General features: G+C 30.2%; 1 protein-coding gene across 1 annotated transcript; it reads left to right on the top strand.

Moving 5' to 3' along the window:
- The first annotated feature begins 19,355 nt into the window (after positions 1-19,355).
- Positions 19,356-21,173, top strand: LOC105650357 (S-adenosyl-methionine 4-1-methyl-2-pyrrolidinyl-3-oxobutanic acid methyltransferase). The gene is made up of 4 exons (XM_020676724.2): positions 19,356-19,513; positions 19,762-20,169; positions 20,255-20,509; positions 20,619-21,173. The coding sequence occupies exons 1-4, from the start codon at positions 19,439-19,441 to the stop codon at positions 20,982-20,984; spliced, it is 1,104 nt and encodes a 367-aa protein (XP_020532383.1). The 5' UTR covers positions 19,356-19,438; the 3' UTR covers positions 20,985-21,173.
- The last annotated feature ends 700 nt before the right edge of the window (positions 21,174-21,873 follow it).

A 21,873-nucleotide genomic window follows, 5' to 3' on the forward strand; every position in this document is an offset into this window, starting at 1 on the left:
ACTTTGGATTAGATAAAGAAATAAGAAGTTGGATAGGTAATGGATTTTCAGCAATCAGGAGTCACCTTCCGGAAAGTAGCTATGGAGATGTACATTGCATGTTAAATGATATGGCAGATTTTGACTATCGTTAGCATTAGGATCCTTCACTACGGGGTTGGAATCACCAATACCCTCCAAATTTTGAGTATGAAGAAAAAAAGCAGCAAAATTTAGAGGATTTGATTATTGCCCTTACTAAATCTCACATGGAATTTATAAATAAAACTCGCGAGAGTTTTAAGATCCAATAAGAGACAATGAAGAAATTAGAGGTATAAGCAGCAGAATTAACAACCATGGCAGCTAATAGATATCAAGATGATCAGTGTAAGGTAGATTATGACGAAACTTCATGGAAAATTGCACCTTTAGAAGAAGTAAAGTCTACATGTAAAGAACGCAACTCCTTTGAAGACGGATTAAATCTCACTTTCTTGTTTCCAGACATGATTGTTAATGATGATGAAGAAACTAAGGTACAACTGGAAGGGGCATTGGGTGAGATTTTAAATGAACACAAGCAGAAAGCAATATTGGTAGATGAGGAAATAATTGAGACTATTGATTTGAGCTCATCTTTATACATACACTAGCGGAAGATCCTTTCTTTCCAATGAAACCACCTTTAATAAATTATGTTCTTCATGATCTAATACAGTTCTTTCCCTAGTTCCATCATTCAAATCGAGATGTTATTGATAAGACGGGCATAAATTTTCTCAAACTAGCCAATCTTGAGGGCATTTCAACCAAAACCCATGTGTGATATTACACGATACATATTATAGGCGAAAGCTGTTATTTGATAACCTTCTCAAAAGTCAAGTTTGAAGATTTTAAACAAAATGCTAATGGGAGGCAACCCATCATTTTCTTTCTTTTCCTTTGCAATATTTTTTTATTTATATTTTTCATTTTTTTCCCATCTTTAAACCATTATTTTCTTTTATTTTTTTGTTTTACACTGATGTTGCAGGTTAAAGAAGGATTAAAGAGGCTTGAAAACTAATTGAATGTGCCAGAGTCAGGCTCTAGCACGGGCAGGGCATGCTAGCCAGCACCCTCGTGCTGTCTCATAGAAAATTATGCCCAGAGTCAGGCTCTAGCACCCCCAAGGGTTGCTACGCAGCACCCCCGTGCTCCTCAGCACCCCCAGGGAGTGCTACCTAGCACCCCCGTCCTACTCACCACCCACAGGCCATGCTGCAGATTCTGTTATTTTCAAAGGTGAATTGACTTAAAAATCGCGCACAACTCCAACCTTAAGTCTTCCCTTCTCTTTTAAAAGCCTTATCCACCCACTATACCTCCTCAAACATCCTCTCCAAGTCATTTTATTATTATTATTATTTTGTGTTTTTTGTTATTTACAACTCCTGTTGTTTTATTTTGTTTTGAACATTGTTCTAGTTTATTTTAGTATGTGAGATGTTTTGTTCGTTTTTCTTTTCTGTAGTTTGTTTCACTTTCAAAATCTAGCCCGACTCTCATCCAATCTTTTCCATGAGTATTATTATATTTTTCAATACAATGGTGGTAAGATGTTCTCAACTCTATTTTTATTTTTGCACCTTGTTTTGATAATATATGATAAATTTGGGAAAGTGGACTTATTTTTGCACACATTGGGAACAATGTGCTAGATTAAGTTGGGAAAAAGAAAATTTTGGTCAAAATTTTAGTTTTCTTTATTTCATTAGCTTAATATGGTTGGAATAATTATGAGTAAACTTGAAAATTATCATAATTTTTTAACTTGTGATAAATTTAGTTGTTTTTCTAATCTAGTATGTTTAAGCTTTAATTTTAAATTTTAACTTAACATGATTTTTTAATTTAACGATTTATTTCTAAGATCATGAACACTAATTTTTGTGAATTTTATTGTATATAGGCATGTTTTAATCAAAATTTATTTAACTTTGGCATTCCTAGAACAAATTAGAATTTCCTTTGAGACAAACTTTTAAATGCTCACATTTAGAAAGAGATGATTTAGACATTCTTTATTGAACTCCATATTTAGCCTAGGCCACCTAAGTTAAATTTTGACATTTGCAGCCAATTTGAAGCTTATAACCAAAATTTTTCTCGTTTACCCTTTTTAAACCTAGCCATTAAACCAATTTCAATTACCCTAAGCATAATAGTATATAATTGAGAGATTTGATTTTATTAAAACATAGCAATAAAAGGGAAAAATTCTCATTAATATTAGCAAATGAAACAATTAGAAAACTTAAAGAGAAACAACCCATAAAAGAAGCAATCAATCAAGAAATCAATAGAGATTTCTTATCTCCAAAAGATTTCTTACTCAATAGAGATTCACTTTCCTAAACGAACATGAAGATATTCCAAAAAGTCTATATAAAGAGAAAGACTAGCCATGATCGGGTCGAATTCATTCACTGTATATTTCATTCCTTGTTCTATTATTTTCTACATATTTTTCTCTCTTCAAGACTTCAAGTGTTCAAGATTGGTGTCAAGATTCAAGGAAGCTGTTTAAGCCTACCGGTGACTAGTTTTTATTTCTAAACTCTCTTTTTGTTTATTATTCTTTATGGGATTATTTACAAGTTTTATTGAGTTTTATTTAATTACTATGTCGAAATAAACTCTCATACCAGGAATTTGATGTAGCTTAATTTTGATTTCGATTTATAATATTAGATTTGCTTTTCTTTGTTTAAAGTATAATTTATTATTGAACTTAATGCTTACAGGCAGAGTTTTTCCCCTGGATTGATTTATTTCATTAATCACTATCGAGAAAAGGGTTTTTGATATGAAAAAGGTAATAAGTTACATGAGAATAATAACTTAATGCGAAAGCTATATGGTTTGACTCATGGGGGTTTTCATAAGTTAACAACCTTAGGTTATGAATTCATAAACAACCATAAAACTTAATGATTAATTCATGTTTGATTGCGCTATTGAAAGATAGGTAATTAGACCGGGTTAAAATAGCTAACAATACATCGCGAGAGCTTTTCAGTGATTTTAGGGTCGTTTCCCCTACTTGAACAATTAAAATTGATTATCAAACTAATAAAATAAATTGAATAGAATTAAGTGAAATCAAAATCCCTAGTAGCTTTTAATCCTTGATTTCTTTCATCAAATTGTCTTGCTTGATTTCTTTTTATTCTCTTTTATTCTAATTTAATTTCTTAAAGTAATTCTCTTTATTGTCGTTTAAATAATAATAGGTTAATACAATTTTGGTACTTGGTATACAATCTTCGTGGGATGATACTCTACTCATTTTTTATTACTTGTTGCGATTCTGTGCACTTGCAAAAAAGCCTTTCGAATTTGATAAAGGATCTTCTGTTACCAATATTATTGTTTGCACATTGATCCCTATATGGAGCTAAGAACTTTAAGCAATTTATTTTTAAATTTTGTATAAAAGACATGGAATCCAAAATATTACACACTATTGACAAAATTTCAGCTTAACTTCATCTAACAAAAATAATTAATGTGAAAATCAAATTTATATTTTATATTGTTGCTACATAAAGCAAGTCTTACTTTATTAGATTAATGTCATAACATCGTCAAATTATAAAAATTTTGCAATATGGTAAATGTAACTTTTTAGTTATTTTATATAATTAATAAATAATATAATTATATTTTTTTATTAAAGAGAGAAACAAAAACATTGTTTTTTTTTTCGATTGATGTTAAATGAAAATTAAATGAGTATATAACGAGTAAAATCAGCGTAAAACATACGTTATAAAAGAACTAGTCCCTGTATAAAAGACCGCTACTAATAACTAATAGTCGATAGTACTGCGGAAAGAAAATTTTGAATAGGGTGAATAGGTCTTTGAACTGCTGTGAGCAAACTTTGGTTCCATCGACTGAATTTTTCCTGTTCGGTTTGGTTTTAAACATATACAGTTCCGTTAAAACTGAAAATATTTAAAAAATAACTATAAATCGATTTTAATTGGTTGATTCAATTTTATTTTTTATTTTAAAAATTTTGATTTGCTTGATTTATTTCAATTCCGTTTAATTTTAATCAAATCAACCAACAATCACATTTAGTTTTGAAATATTTGCGCATGACAGAAATTGGATGCACTTAACTTTTAATAATAATAAAGTGAGAAGTTTTCGATATAGCAATGGTAAAGAAACTCTTGATAGTAGAGAGTCTTCAATGAATTATTGATAATAAAAGCACAAAAAAAAATCATTAATCGTGGCCAAACAAAATATAGTTATTTGATAGATTAAATTTTCAATTGAGTTACAATTTGAATATTTATCCTTTATTAATAGATGTAAAATTAAAATCAAAGTACGATAAATTTTTAAACTAAAAATATGCAACAACTTAAAAAAAAGAAGCATTAAATGTTAAAAAATTACAATCATGATTTAAATAATTTTTTTAAAAAAAAATAAACAATTTATACTAGTTGAAAATTGACCAAGGAATTTACTTGCAGATTAAAGATAAAATAAGTAATACCTTTAAGAGAATGATAAGGCAAAAAGTAGCTAACAATATTAACAAAGCGAACAAAAAGAAATATGAGCAAAAGAAAAGAATTTCAATTTATAATTTATAAATTTAATTATTTTTAAATTTTTAATATAAAATTGCTAAGGCCTTTTGCAATAAAATTATAAATATAATTGGTTTAATATTAGTATACAATAGGATTTTCCTTCCTAATTAAGATTGGATAGAATTTTTCGGTTACAATTTCTAATATATATTTGATTTAATATTAATAAAACATATATATGTAGTTTATTTAATTAATTTATTATTATTAGGAATTTTATATATTGATTAGTTTATGGGCCTTGGATACCTAGAGATGGAAATTTTATGGTTGAAGATGGAGGAGAGCTTATACATTCTGATATGAGGGTTTGTGGTCTATTGAGTGATGAAGGAGGGAGTGGAATGTCCTCAAAGTTTTGGAGCTTTTTAGTTTGAGAGACATTAGGGATATTTTGGCTATTCCAATTAGTCATACTACAATGGAAGGATAGGAGAGTTTGGCAATATGATAAAAAAGGGATATATAGAGTGAAATCTTACTGCTCTTTAGCATTAAATATTTTTAGGCAGGGGGGGGGGGAGAAGTAATGAGAGTCTTTAGAAATACTTATGGCATATTGAGGTTCTTCCAAAGGTGAGAGATTTTTTATGGCGTGCGTTGAAAGGTATTCTCCCAACTAGAGCAAACTCGCTTCTCGAGGCATCCCTATTTCTAGTTTGTGCTGTTACTGTGATGCAGAGGAGGATATCAATCATAGCTTGGTTGGGTGTGGGAGGGTGAGAGATGTTTGGGATAGAGGAGGGTATGCTATTTATAACGTTTATCCATCCTTTAAGGATTTTTTTTTTCTGAAAGTTATTGGTACTCAGATAAGCTACGAAGGTCCTCAAGGATGCCTATCCAAAACAGAAAATAATTGGACTAAGCCTCTGCTTAAGTTTGTTGGTTTGCTGCAATTTTTTTTTTTTTGTTTATTTGTTATTGAATAAGTCAATTTGCTCTCTGATTTTTGGAAGCAAAATCTGGCTAGTTTATCTAATAAGTGTCGTTTATGGCCTTAAGAATAGGATCAAGTTGTTACACTCTTTTCCTATTTATTCTCTTGTATCCGCAGCAGAAAAGGCATGAATGAAAAAAAAAACACTTAAAACTTCTTATTCTCTCTACTTAATTCGCTTTGGCTTTGACTGGGACCTATCAGTGGTATCAGAGCCCGGATTTTCTTTTCTCTATGGCAACAAACAAAGAACGTATTGAAAATTTGGAAGCTAGGCTTGGCCAGCTCCAAGATTGTGTGACTAAAATGGAATGAGGCATCAATGATAAGCTGCAACAAATAGAGGCAGCTATAACGAAATTCTGTGAAATTGGTCTTCTTACCAGAGATGTATCCAGCAGCGCTAGTGACCGTCACAGCCCGATGAGCGTCAACAGAGATGAATACAAGGATAGAGGGAAACCTATGTTCTCTTCTAAACTGGCGAAACTTGAGTTCCCAAAATATTGAGGTGATGACCCAACAGAATGGTTCACCCGAGTGAATCAATTTTTTGAATATCAAGGAACCCTAGAAACAGAAAAGGTATCTCTAGCTTCCTACCACCTATAAGGGGAGGCCAACGAATGGTAGCAGTGGCTTCACCAGACTCATCAAGAAGAAGGAAAGGATGTTTCATGGGAGATTTTCTCTGAGGAACTATGGTCTCGCTTCGGCCCCACCGATTGCGAAGACTTAACGAGTCTTTGTCAAAAATACGACAAACAAGGCTCTTAAGGGACTATCAAAAGGAATTCGAGAGACTCGGAAATAGAGTACGAGGATGGACCCAGAAAGCTTTGGTGGGTACATTCATGGGTGGCCTTAAACTAGAAATCGCAAACGGCATTAGAATGTAAACCAAAAACATTAAAAGACGCTATCGGTTTAGCTCGGATGAAGGATGAGCAATTGCTACATCAAAAGAAAGCAATTCGCCCAACTTTCTAGATGAGCTCCTTGTCTCCAACAAAGAATAAGACAGCCACTCCGGTGAAGCGTCTTACCTGGGACGAGATGCAGAAACGGTGAACTCAGGGGTTATGTTTTAACTGTGATGAGAAATTTGTTCCTGGGCACAGGTGTTCCAAACCACAACTTCTTCTCCTTGATGGCAGAATTGAGATTGGGGAAGAGGATGGCGATGACAAACCAAAATTCTCGTTACTCGCCCTCACTAGTTGGTCTTCAACAGGTACTATGAGAATTGTTGTTACGATCAGGTCCTTTGAGCTAATTGTCCTCATTGATAGCGGCTCCACTCACAACTTCATCAATGAAAAGGTAGCAGGATTGCTCAAATTACCGGTAACACCGATGAAACCCTTTAATGTGAAAGTAGCTAATGGCAATCCTCTACAGTGCGGTGGGAAATTCCAAAATGTTCCAATCCTGCTACAAGGCATACCCTTTATTGTTACATTTTATTATTTGCCAATGATGGGTTTAGATGTGGTATTAGGGACTCAGTGGCTTGTGCAATTAGGGACGGTACAATGTAATTGGAAGCAATTGACTATGGACTTTGAGTGGGAAGGACATCAACGACATCTACAGGGGATCAAAAACCAACAAATTGAATCTTATTCCTTGAAGGAAATGTCTAAAGAGCTAAGACACAAAAGCTCATTCTTTGCAATTTGTATGGAGTCCTCATCGACAATTTTACCTAAGGGAATACACCCAGAGATGCAGATTTTGCTAGAACAGTTCTCAAACATCTATTAAAGGCCAAATCAGCTTCCTTTGGAGCGGGAAATTGATCACCATATCAACCTCAAAGAAGGGACAAATCCCGTTAATGTACAGCCTTACAGGTATGCCTACTTTCAAAAAGTCAAAATTAAAAAACAAGTTCATGACATGTTAAAATCGGGGCTAATTCAGGCAAGCACAAGTCCTTTTTCTTCTCTTGTCCTATTAGTTAAAAAAAAAAAGATGGCTCTTGGAAATTTTGTACAGATTATAGAGCTCTTAATGCTGTAACTATTAGAGATAGATTCCCCATTCCCTCTGTGGATGATATGTTAGATGAACTCTTTGGGGCTGCTTATTTTACCAAACTTGATTTCATTTCGGGGTTCCATCAAGTTCGGGTTCACTCTAAAGACATCCATAAAACTGCCTTTCGTACACACAATGGTCGCTAAGAGTACTTAATGATGCATTTTGGCTTATGCAATGCTCCCTCCACTTTCCAAGCTCTCATGAATTCTATTTTTTGCCCTTATTTACGAAAATTTGTGCTAGTTTTCTTTGCTGATGGTTTAATCTATAGCCCCAATTAGAACATGCATGTTGAACATGTGAAATCTTTTGAAATATTGAGGCAGCATAAGTTCTTTATTAAACTCAATAAATGTGCTTTTGGGCAGCAGCAAATTGAGTATTTGGGTCATATTGTGTCTCATGATGGTGTTCAGGTGGATCAAGGGAAAATAAAGGCAATGCTTGACTGGCCTAAACCTACTAATGTCTTTCAATTATGTGGTTTTTCAGGTCTGACAGGTTATTACAGGAAATTTGTACGTGACTATAGCGTGATAGCTCAACCTTTGATTAATTTGTTAAAGAAATGCCACTTTTCTTGGTCTGCTAAAGCCGAAGCATCTTTTGAAGCCTTGAAACAAGCCATGACTTCAACGCCTACACTTGCAATGCCCAACTTTGATGAACCTTTTGTTATTACCACAGATGCATCCAATATTGGCATAGGAGCTGTCTTATCCCAACAAGACAGACCCATCATGTTCATAAGTCATGCTTTGGGAGTTTCCAAACAGTCATGGTCTACATATGCCAAGGAGATGCTGGCTATACTTCAAGCTATTCATACTTGGCGACCTTATCTTCTCAACCGCAAATTTTACATTCAAACGGATCAACGAAGCTTAAAGTACTCGGTAGAACAGCGGATTGTCACTTTAGAACAACAGAATTGGGTCTCCAAACTGTTGGGGTTTGATTATGAGATCATCTACAAGCCGGGTAGAGAAAATAAAGTAACAGATGCCTTGTCACATGTTGTATGCAGCACCGGTCTCAACACTCTTTTCCTTCAACAAACTTCCTTATGGGATAAAATTCGGGCAACTGTCTCAACTCATCCTTATATGCTACGCATGGGCAAATTGGCTATAGAGAAACCTGGTGACCCTTATTTATGGAGAAATGGTTTAATTCTTTACAAAAATCGGGTGGTGATTCCTTCTAATACTGATTTAACTTGTCAGCTTTTACAGGAATTTCATGATTCCCCATGCGGCAGTCATTCTGGAGTTTTGCGCACATACAAGAGAACAGCACAGCAGTTTTGTTGGCCTTCTATGCGAAATCAAATTCAGCAATATATTTCTTCTTATTCTGTTTGTCAGAAAAACAAGGCTTCTACTTCATCTCCGGCTAGACTTCTCCAACCTTTACCAATTCCTCACTAAGTCTGGGATGATATAACAATGGATTTCATTGATGGACTTCCACTTTCATATGGCAAAAATTCAGTTCTGGTGGTGGTTGATTGACTCAATTAGTATGCTCATTTCTTATCTTTGTCTCATCCTTATACTGCCAAAATAATTGCTGAAAAGTTTGTTGATGGAGTTGTTAAATATCATGGGATGCCCAAGTCTATAATCAGTGACCGTGATCCTATTTTTATTAGCAATTTTTGGCGTGAGTTCTTCAAATTATTTGGTACGAAGTTAAATATGAGCTCATCTTATCATCCTGAAACTGACGAACAATCTGAAGTGACAAACAGATGTCTCGAACAGTATCTTCATTGTTTTGCATCTCAATAGCCGCGTAAATGAAGTTCATTTCTAGCTTAGGCCAAATTTTGGTATAATACTTTCATATTTCAATTGGAATGTCTCCTTTTATGGCTTTGTATGGAAAACCTCCACCGTCAATATGAGATGGAACAATCACTTGTTCATGAGGTGGATCAAAATTTGGTCACTCGAGATGAAATTTTGTAGGAACTAAAAGTTAATCTTTCGCGTGCCATAAACCGGATGAAGCAAACAGCTGATTTAAAATGTAAAGATGTTGAATACCAAGTGGGTGATCTGGTTTATCTTAAGTTACAATCTTATCGTCGACACTCGGTGTACAAGAGAGCTCATTAAAAGTTAGCTAGTCGATATTATGGGCCTTTTCCAATTGAAGCCAGAATTGGGAATTTAGCTTATAAATTGCAACTTCCTGTAGGCTCCAAAATCCATTCGGTTTTCCATGTGTCGCTTTTAAAGAAACATGTTGGAGATGATGTTCCTGTCACCTTGGACTTGCCTATATTGTTCAATGATGGTGATGTTCTCTTGGAACCAGGGGTTCACGCTTTAAGCAGGAAAGTCTGGTTTTATGGAAGCAATTGCCACAAGAAGATGCCACATGGGAAAATTCTGAGATGCTGAAAGAAAGATTTCCTACTTTGAACCTTGAGGACAAGGTTCCTTTGAAAGGGGAATGCAATGATAAGCCACGAAGGTCTCAAGGATGCTTATCCAAAACATAAAATATTTGGACTAAGCCTTTGCTTAAGTTTGTTGGTCTGCAACAATATTTTTTTTTTTTATTTGTTATTGAATAAGTCAATTTGCTCTCTAATTTTTGGAAGCAAAATCTGGCTAGTTTATCTAATAAGTGTCGTTTATGGCCTTAAGAATATGATAAAGTTGTTACACTCTTTTCCTATTTATTCTCTTGTATCCGCAACAGAAAAGGCATGAATGAAAAAAAAAAAAACACTTAAAACTTCTTATTCTCTCTACTTAATTCTCTTTGGCTTTAACTGGGTCCTATCATACTCATAATGTTCAAAAGCTAAAGGAGTTCTCAGTTCTTGCATGGAAATTTTGGAATGTTAGGAACAAATGTGTATAACAACAAACTATCCTTCCAGCTCACATTATTCACAGTATTGCAATGGACTACATAGAGGACTGGAGAGCTATCTGCAATTCTCAATCGCAAGCTCATTAGCAATAGGTGTAGCTCAATGTGGTGTGCTTGGCAGTGCGGTCCTTAGTGTCGGCGTCGCTATTAGGCAGAGGCATGAAGTAGTTCTAAGGCTCCTTTATTCTGCGAGTGCTCACACTCAGGTTTTTGAATGGCAAGCCTTTGTCGATGGAGCTCTTTTCTGTGATCTGGCTATCTTAGGTTATGGGGTAGTGGTAGAAGACATGGAAGCATGTTTTTGCAAGCAGTGTCCAATTCTTTTCAAGGCTAATGCCAGCCTGCTCTTATTGAAGCAATGGCGATGAGAGCGACACTTTGTTAGGCTGAAACACACATTTTTACGCCGGATTGCTTCTATTCTAACTACCAAGTTATTATTTTTGCTTTAAAGTCTAATTTAGATGATTGTTTAGAGTTTGGTCTTGTTATTCAGGATTGTAAATCTATTTTGAGTCGATGTCCTTTATATTTCTATTGCATGGATTAGGAGGAGTGATAATATAGGAGCTCATGCTCTTGCTAGACTATCCTATCAGTTTGCTCCGGTTCGGATTTGGTATACAATCCCCATTTATTTATCTCATATTTACATCAATGGTTAATGCACATCGTATTTTCCTTTCAATATATACATATATATATATATATATATATATATATTATTTAATTAATTCATTGTTATTAAGAATTTCATATATTTGATTAGTTTACTACATATTGTATTACTTTAAATATTATTTCATATTGACTAACATTTTAGATATATTAATTGTCAAGAGAATACAAATTTCAATTAACTAATACAAACTATATTCACAAAATTCAATGATGTTTATTTCCTATTTTTTCTCAAACTAATGAATTTATTTTATTCAAAAGGAAACTATCTTTATTTTTTCAACCAATAAAATTAAAATTCTTAAAGTTTTATATTCTTACCATATATATTTTATATAATATATAATATAATTTATTATTTTATCCAATGGAATTTATATTTAAATATAAAATTTATATCCTCAATAATTAAATTAGCTCTATTTTTCAACCAATAAAATTAAAATCTTTAAAGTTTTATATTCTTACCATACATATCTTATATAGTATGTAATATAATTTATTATTTTATTCAATAGAATATATATTTAAATAGGAAATTAAAACCTTTAATAGTTAAATTAGCTTTATTTTTCAACCAATAAAATTAAAATATATAATAATTTCCTATTTAAAATTAGATTAAACTTCCTATAGTTGCTAGAACATACTTAATAAATATAAATAAAAACTATTCTATTAATTTGTAAATAGAGAAAGTTAAGATTATACTTATCGCAAGAAGAAGACATGTTAGCAAAGCTTGATGTAATAATTCTTGATAGTGAAAAACTACAAATTCATGATAGTCTAGAGTAATAAATTCTTAATAGCCAAAATTCAAAAGCAATTAAACCAAACGTACATGTAGTGGTATGATAGGACAAAATCCTAATTAGAATAGTATTAAAGGACAAATTTCTAATTAGAGTGGGATTAAATTTATAATATTAAAATAATAAAAATAAAAAATTGATATCATAATTAGAATAGGATCAAAGTCAAATTCCTAATTAGAATGAGATTAGATTTACGATATTAACAAAAAGAGCTACCAATAAGGGAATAATAAATTTAATATCTTATATTACAATATATTTAAATTATAAGATATTAAATCATAGTACTTTTATATGTATAGGAATTTTAAAAATTTCCTAATTAGAATAGGACAAAATTATTTTTAATGATATTATTAATAAAATATAAAATAAAAGGGAGAAAGAAAAGAGAAAGGGAAGTGCAACCATACCAAAGGATATCACGGAGAAGAGATATGCAATGAAAATAGGTTCTGAATTTTTGTTAAAATAACTTTTGGAACGGATAAAATTCCATTGCTAATCCTTTTGTAGAACCAACTCTCAATGATGGAAGAAAAAATCAATTTAGGTTATAACTTCAGAAACAGGAAAAAAATTTCGACGCTAACACGTTTGTGGAATCCTTTGTCAACTCTTAGCAACGGAAAAATAATAAAATAAGATTTATTAATTAATAAAAATAATATGATTAATGAAACTAATATAATCAATGTAATTCAAAATTATTATATAATTTTAATTGATAAATAAAATTAAAATTTTTCTAATTAGAGGTTCTATCTCTTTAAAAGATATTTCATGATAATAGTACTCAGGAGGAAAAACTTGTAAGCTTGTAATTATTCACAATTACTAAAAAATTACAGTTAATTTATAAATCTATAAATCTAAATTGGAAGAACTATAAATAAAAACTATTCGATAATTTATAAATAGAGAGAGTTAAGGTTATGCTTACTGTGAAAAGAAGACATAATTGCAAACTCAAAAATTTCGAATTAGTAAAAACTTGATATAACTATTCTTGATAATCAAAAACAATAAATTTTTAATTGTCAAAAGCAATTAAAATTAAACATATATATAGTGGTATGCTAGGACAAATTTCTAATTAGAATGAGATTAAAGTTATAATATTAATATAATAAAAATAATAAATTGATATCATAATTAGAATAGAATTAATAATGATATTTTTGTCAATTCATACACTTAGCATGGGCATTTTAGGAACCCAATGTTCCCCTCATTTGTACTTTTATATATATTATACATAAATTTAAGATTTTAGGCTTATGCTCCGCTTGTTTCCGTAAAACAACTTGCAGGAAAATAACTTGCTGAAAAATATTTTTCAAATGACTTATTTTCCATTGTTTGGTTGTTATATTGAGAATTAGTTAAAAATATTAAAATTTTTATCTTATAAGACCATAAAAAATATTAATAATAATAGAAATTTTATAATTTACAAAATTTTATTGTTAAATATGAGAAGAATACAAAAAAAATATATATAAATTATCAAAGCTGTCAGTGGTCGGTAGTGGTGGCCGCCGGTTGCTGGTGGTGGTAGCTAGTAGTGGTGGTCGGCAGTAAATGGTGACTGGTGCTAGCGACTATGACAATTAATAAGTTAAAAAAATATGGATTTATAAGGTTTTTTAATGTTTGAAAAATATTTTACTCTCTCGAAAATAAGAAGTTATTTTCCTTAAAAAATGACTTAATTTTCCTTTGACCAAGAAAATATTTTTACAGTTGACTTATTTTCCTGAACGCCCCAAACAGCGGAAAATTTTGAAAAATATTTTTCTGCAAATTATTTTACGGAAACAAACGAAACCTTATGTTTAGGATTTAGATTTTTAAGATTTACCCCTTGTGTGGAATAAATGAATTCCATAAAATTTTATGGAATTCATTTAGAAATCTATATTTTTGTGTGTAAAATGAAAAAGAAAATGTAGATTTCAATTCTAGGACTTCAATTCTATAGAATTGAACATAACCACACTAAATTCCAAAAATATGGAATTTCTGAATGAATTCCACAAAATTGAAAAATTCACCTTGTTATAACAAAATACCCTTCTCCTATTATAAAGTCAATTTTTCAATTTTTTTTCTTAACTTATTTATTTTATCAAACTTGAACAAAACTATTTAAAATTTTATTTTTTTTAGAAAAATATTTTCTTATTATTGGGTTTTTTTAAAATATTTTTATGTTTTATTTTAATATTTTTTAGCATTTTTTTACTATTTAAGAGAGAAATTAAAGTTAAATATACATCTACTACTAAATTAAATGCGATAAGATTATTAATATTGTTCTTATTTTATATAATTATTTTAATAAAAATATTAAAAATTTTAGCTTAATATAAAAATTATTTTGTGAAATTATTTATTTCAATGACATTTTAGGAAACAAAAACAACTGAATTTTTAATTATGAGTTTATTCCATATATGATTGTAAATTCAATTAAATTACATATTTTGAATTCACCACAGCAAATATGAAAATTCATGTATAAATGAATTACAAATGTATTTTATATTTTAAATTCATTTATATCAAATGGATTGTTAGAAATTAAAAATTTTAGGATTTGACTATATATAGTTTAGGATTTAAGGTTTAAGATTTTAGGATTTCCTTACCTTTTAGAATTTTTTTTATATTATTTTAGGATTTAAAATTCAAACTTTAAAGTTAACGATGTAAAGTTTAGACTTCGTTTGCATCTGTAAAATAATTTACAGGAAAATATTTTTCACAATTTTCCATTATTTAAGATATTCAGAAAAAGAAGTCAATGGAAAATATTTTCCTAGAAGGAAAATGAAATCATTTTTTAAAGGAAGAATGACTTCCCATTTCCATTTCTAAGAGAGAAAAATATTTTCTAGATACTAACAAATTTATTGTAACCTTATAAATATACATTTTAATTTATTAATTACCAATAGTCACTACCACTAGTCACTAGCTACCATCTACCACCACCGCTAGTCACTAGTGACTATCATAATTTACCTTTTTTTAGCATTTTTCTCGTATTTTAAAAAATAAAATTTTAAATTACAAAATTTTCTATTATTATAAATATTGTTATGGTCTTATGAATTAATGATTTTGATATTTTTAACTAATTGTCAATATTGCAATCAAACAACGTAAAATAAGTTATTTGAAAAAGATTTTTCAAGAAAAACATTTTCCTCAAAAAATATTTTTCAAAAAGTAAATTATTATACAGAAACAAATAGAGTCTTAATATATTCTTTTATTTTTATTTTTATTAGTTGTGTTAGGCAACAACTTTTTAAGTAGTTTTTAACGTTTTAATTGATCAAGACGCTAAATTTTAATTTTTATAGTATTTGGTAATATAGCATTTGAACTAATTTTTAGAAGTTAAAGTAGCGCTTTATAAAAGCTTTTAGCGTTTTATGAAAGCTACTAAAACAGCTAACAACTAAACACTCCTAAAACAACTACTAGCTACCAAAACAATTGTTTTCTTTTACTACGGGTCTATTCGACAAAATTAGCCGTTTGAGTATATGATAATTGTTTCATACACAACAACCAAGTTGTAGGTATTTGGTAAGCTTTTAATCAGCAGCTGATAGCTGATAGAAGTCTCAATCAACGGTTATTTTTATAAGCTATGTTTATGAGCTTTTTCATATCAATTGGTAGTTGATTAATATTAATATTATTTGGGACTTCATTAACCCCATAAAAATTATTAATAAAATTATTTTCCAAATTAAAATTTTTATGATAATTTTGTTTATAATTATTTGAAAATTTTTCTTAAATATTATTTTCAAAATTTAATTAATATTTTTATTTATGTAATACTTAAAATAAAAAATAATGTATCCACCTTAAATTAAAAACATATATATACATTACACATCATAATATATAAAAATAATTATAGCTATAAAAGTCATTTTATATTTTAACTACTAAAATTTTACAAAACACAAACAATAATTAGCTAATTGCTATCAGCTATCAGCTGCCAGCTATCAAAAACCGCTATCAACTACTAACTGGTATGAACTGCTGAATAAATGAGCTTTTAATAGCTTTTAACTTTTAGCTGTTCGGGTTTGTGTTTTACAAAACGCTAAAACTAAACGTTATATGAGAACCTTTTATAAAAACTACCTTAATCTATAAAAATTAGTTCAAATACTATATTACCAAATATTATCAAAAATAATATTTAATATTTTAACTAAAAACTACTTAAAAAGCTATTATCCAACATAATTTAAAACGAAAACTTGCAAAAAAGGACAGAAATTATATATAGTATAGTTTATTTATTTATGTATTTTTAAATACCCTGTAGTTGTTATTGTTTTCGTCAAGCAATAAAAGTCATTTCATTAATATCCACCAAAAAGAATATTCAGTTTATTAATGTTCCCATAAGAGCAATAAAGTCATGAGCTCAACGTCGGCAATACGAGGTGGCAAATTCATGCCTGCTGACATCATCAACCGCACTAAGACTGACGTATCAGCTATACACGGAAATATATTTTATTTATTTACAGGACAAAAGTAGGTTAGTTAGATAGATTATTTTAGTTTATCGCAGCTTTTTATCCGCCGAATGCCACTAGAGATTATACAAGATGAACAATTCTACCCATAATTCATTAAATTGATAAAAATATTTATAATCGAAACATTTTAAATTCGAGACTTCTCACTCTTCACATCAGTGAGACCACCACTTCACTGATTAGATAGACTATGAGGTTTGAATCTGATTATTATTATTATTATCTTTCTTATTAATCAGGTATAAGTGCGTATTTTGGTCGCATAGGCAAATCGTAATATAAAAGTACTATTACTCTCGATCAATACATTCGCCTTCACACTTCACCTGAAAAATTTTATGAAAACCCTTTTTTGTTTTTCACAGTTGAACACTTAATTGGTTAGATAGAGTATTAGGTTCGAATCTGATTATTATTATTATCTTTCTTATTAATCAGATGTAAGTACGTATTCCGGTCGCATAGGTAAATTGTAATATGAAAGTACTCTTATTCCCGATCAATATATTTGCCCTCACACTTCACTTGAAAAATTTTATGAAAACCTTTTTTTTTTATCCATTGAATACTTAATTGTTTTCATTAAATACTTCAATTTGCAAAAATCATTCTATTGAATATTCAAATTTGTAAAATTAGATCGATTAAATAATTATCGAATCATTAAAACTATAAAAATTATTATTCCAAATATTATACTTACTATACATAAAGTGAATACTTTTACATATAAATGCAATAAACACTCAAAAAAAATTATTATTTCTAGTATGGTGAAGGGTATAATGTTATCAAAATTTATAGCTTCATGAAAAAAACATGTCATTTGCAAAATTTATGATATTATAATTTTTTTTAAAAAAAAAAATACATGAACAAATTTATGCATTTGGCAGACTTTTATTGTTTGGAGGAAGTTTTATATTAAAGAGATTTTAGGATATATTAAATTGCAAGATGCAAGTATACTATATTAGGGGTTGATTGAGTTGAATTCTTAATTAATTTTTTCTTTAATTAACAAAATATTTTATATTGTTAATTTTTCTAAACACTCAAAATATTAGAAAATTTAAAAGTATTTTAGGTAGTTTTTTTTTTTTTTTTACAGATGCTTTGTTCAGCTACAACTTTGAGCTAATTTTTACCTTTCTAACCATGTCAAGACTCTATTTCTATTAATCATACTGTCGGTAACATAATATTTATAATAGCTTTTAGAAATTGATGCAATTTTATTTATTAAATATGAAACACTCTAACTTTCAGCACTTCAAAAGATTAATTAATTTTTTTTGATAATCATACTTTTTTTTTGAATTCAACTAATTAAACAAATAATATCATTTTTTTAATGTTTAATTTTTTTACAGAATACTTTTAATTTAAAGCTTTATACCAACTAAAAATTAATAGGTAACAATTAATGACTGACAGCTACTACAACAATTATCGATTAATAAAAATCAAATCCGAAGCCTGAAAATTCTTTGAATCATTGAAGTTGTCTATTTCCATATTTGCAGAAAACAGTTGAATACGTTTCTTTCCTCTTTCCACGGCTTTCAATACGCTTTTACACTTGTTATGTTTCTTGTTTTTTTTCTTTTTTTTTTATTTTTTTGTGTCCATTGGAATTTCATTAGCTTATGGAAGAAGTTAACAAGAAGATCAACCAGAATCTTTTATTTTTATTTTTATTTTCTATTTTAATTATTATTTTTTTTATTGCTTAATCATTCATTGGTACATAATTATATGAGTATGGCCCACAAGCAAAAATGAAATCAAAAATTATTTTCTAAAATTAGTAATTACTTGAAATTAAATCTAATTTTATACTACTTAGATTCCATTAAATTTTCTAAAAGGCAAGCCGGGGAGCCCCACTAGCCACCCCTTACGTCAGACAGTGCATGTGGGATGACGAATCATTGTGCCAAGTCAGCCACTGGACAAAATAGTACTAAACAATTGCAGCAAGAAAAAGCATACTATTCACACAACAATAATTTATTATGCTTTCCTACTTGATAATATTTTATTTCTTCAAGTAGGTAAGTGTGTCGGTGATTATATAATACGCCTAGTTTTATTCCGATCTTTTACCTTGGTTGTTATATCATTCTGATAAATTTTTATATTTTTTTTAAATATAAGGATAAATTAATTAATAATAATTAATTTTGATAAAATTCCAGACAAAAATAGAAAAAATTAATGAAAGTATATAAGAGAGTAGCGGAAGAAAAAGATAGACATAAAACTATGAATTTTTAAAAATATAAAAGTTATGTTGCATATTATGAAAAACTGCAGGGATAAAATAGCAATTTTTCCGATAAAAAATTGTTGTTGATGTTGGTAAATTCCTCCGTGAAGTAAATACAGGTAAATACCTAACCTCCAAATTTGTTGATACCAAATTTCTCAACAAAAATTAGAAGAAAAATGAAAACGAAATAAAAAGAAAAGAAAAGAAAAGAAAAGAAAAGGAAAGAAAAGAACCCTACGGCAGAAATGTTGACAAGATTCCACACCGGCCAATGAAGCATGAGAATCACGAGCCATACAGAAAAAAAAAAAATCTACGTCTACAATAATTGACTGAAATTTAATGAAACTGAAGAGTATGTGGACACCATTAATATGTACTAACGATTGAAGTGCTTCACTAGGCATGATCTTGACAAAAATAATAATATAAGACCAACTGGTTGATTACGATGGAGTAGAAGATGGGCCTATAAATTCAGATGGTATACCTCATTTTTAACAAAAAAACAATAAGCATCAGAGAGGGAGAGAAAGAGTTGCAGATAAGGAGAAATGGAGGTAGTTCAAGTGCTTCACATGAATGGCGGAATGGGAGACACTAGCTATGCTCAAAACTCATTGGTTCAGGTATATTCTTTTCATTTATTAGGACCATATAACTGCCTAGTACAAATAATATAACACTAAACTATACCTTAAAAGTACGACTTTAATCTTAATCATGGACAAGAGAATCAGTAACATGCATAAGGGGTGACATTGAAAGAAACACTAAGAAAGAAAACTGAATTTAATAACAAATCGCATCATCATTTGAATGGACATGTAATTGAAGATATCAGCTGAAATTGTTGTTTGTGAATATGTTTATGCAGAAAAAAGTGATATCCATGACAAAGCCTATAACAGAAGAAGCCATTACCAATCTCTACATTAGTTCCTTGCCAAAGACTCTAGCCATAGCAGACTTGGGGTGTTCTTCAGGACCAAACACTTTGTTTGTGGTTTCTGAACTCATCAAAGTAGTGGACAATATCTGTGGAAAGCTAGGGCATCAATCACCAGAATATCAAATCTTCTTGAATGACCTTCCAGGAAATGACTTCAATAACATTTTCAGGTCCTTACCAAGCTTTCAAGAAAAAAAGACAAAACAAATGAAAGCTGCAGGAGCTAGGCAATGCTTCTTTACTGGAGTTCCTGGTTCTTTCTACGGCAGGCTTTTCTCTAGAAATAGCCTCCATTTTGTCCATTCTTCTTATAGCCTCCAGTGGCTGTCCCAGGTAAGTAACCAATAAAAACCTTTCTATTTCTGTCAGTGCCTTTATTTTTTCTCGGTCATTTTTAAGAAGAGGACTTTTTTGCTAGGTTCCTGAAGGGTTAGAGGGAAATAAAGGGAACATTTATATGGCTAGTGGCAGTCCACCAAGCGTGCTAAAGGCTTATTACCATCAATTTCAAAGCGATTTTTCAATGTTTTTGGAGTGTCGTTCACAGGAATTGGTGACAGGTGGTCGTATGGTTTTGACATTTTTGGGGAGAAGAAGCCAAGATCCTTCTAGCAAAGAGTGTTGCTATATCTGGGAGCTTTTGGCTATGGCTCTTCATGAAATGGTCTTAGAGGTACATAGAGTTACTGCTAATATTTTCAATATATCGTATTGCTCAAATCATTTTAATATAATTACTATTTTTTGTGCTGAAAATTTAATTATATAAGTTAATTATGCAGGGGCTAATTGATGAAGAGAAATTTAACTCCTTCAACATTCCTCAATATACACCATCCCCTTTTGAAGTGAAGTCTGAGATTGAAAAGGAAGGGTCTTTCACAATTGATCGCTTGGAGGTTTCTGAAGTTAATTGGGATGCCTATGACAATGAATTTAACCTCTCTGATTCATTTAAAGATGGTGGATATAATGTTGCAAGGTGCATGCGAGCCGTGGCCGAGCCCTTGCTTATCGGACATTTTGGCTTTGATAAAGCCATCATCGATGAGGTATTTCGTAGGTACCAGACAATCATCGCAGATCGCATGGCAAAAGAGAAGACGGAATTTGTCAACGTGATTGTGTCTATGACTAAGAGGGAATGACCAAGATCACATCACTTCTCCATACTTTGTCACCAATAAGCCAGTTACTAGTTAGAAATGTACCTTGTCTCTTTAATTAGTTTTTTTTTTTTTAAACTATTTGCTATTTGAAATTTACTGGCAGATTCGCACAGGCTAGTATCATGAATTTGAGACTTGTGGTTAAGAGATTAGAAACTATTGTCATCACATCTCAGGTCTCACCTCTTTGTGGTCCTTAATTAGTTATTTAGTTTTTCTTTGAATTGGAGAAAATAAATATTGAATAATTTTGATGTGTTTTAGTTAATTAATTAGTAGTGTAGTTTATGATTTTTTTCTTTTTAAACTTCGCATTTTATTTTAAGTGTAAACTATTTTTTTTTATTTTTTTTTATCTATAAGCTCAAATCTCTCTGCATATTTCCCAAACATAAAAGAATTGTCATTTTCACAGTGGTGGTGGTTGTCATATAACCAACCTCAACTAATTTATGATTAAAACTTAAATATTAAGGGAATGATGCTAATTAGATTTCATTATTAGAATACCTATGATTCCCTTCTACTTTTCAATTTGTATTCATCGAGATATATTTTAGTTAAGATATTTTTATATTTTATATAACAATAAGAAAGAGAGACAATGATGTATATAAATATAAAATTACAATTTTATTACAGGAGTTTTCTTTTGTAATTTGCATCTATACATATTATGAGCTTATTTTTGTGGATTAATCATTCCTATTAAAAATTAAAAGTTCTTGCGCAAAAGATGGGAATACATAAATTCACTGTTAAAATTTTCTAACTTTGATTATTGATATTCTGAATTTTTATAAAGGGCTTATCATACACTTAAACTTGTAAATTTTCTTAACATCACCCTCATTTTCACATTAACAAC

The sequence above is a fragment of the Jatropha curcas genome, chromosome 4 (assembly GCF_041381405.1).
Source record: "Jatropha curcas cultivar XTBG-Jc1 chromosome 4, XTBG_Jcur_1.0, whole genome shotgun sequence".
Taxonomy (NCBI): domain Eukaryota; kingdom Viridiplantae; phylum Streptophyta; class Magnoliopsida; order Malpighiales; family Euphorbiaceae; genus Jatropha; species Jatropha curcas.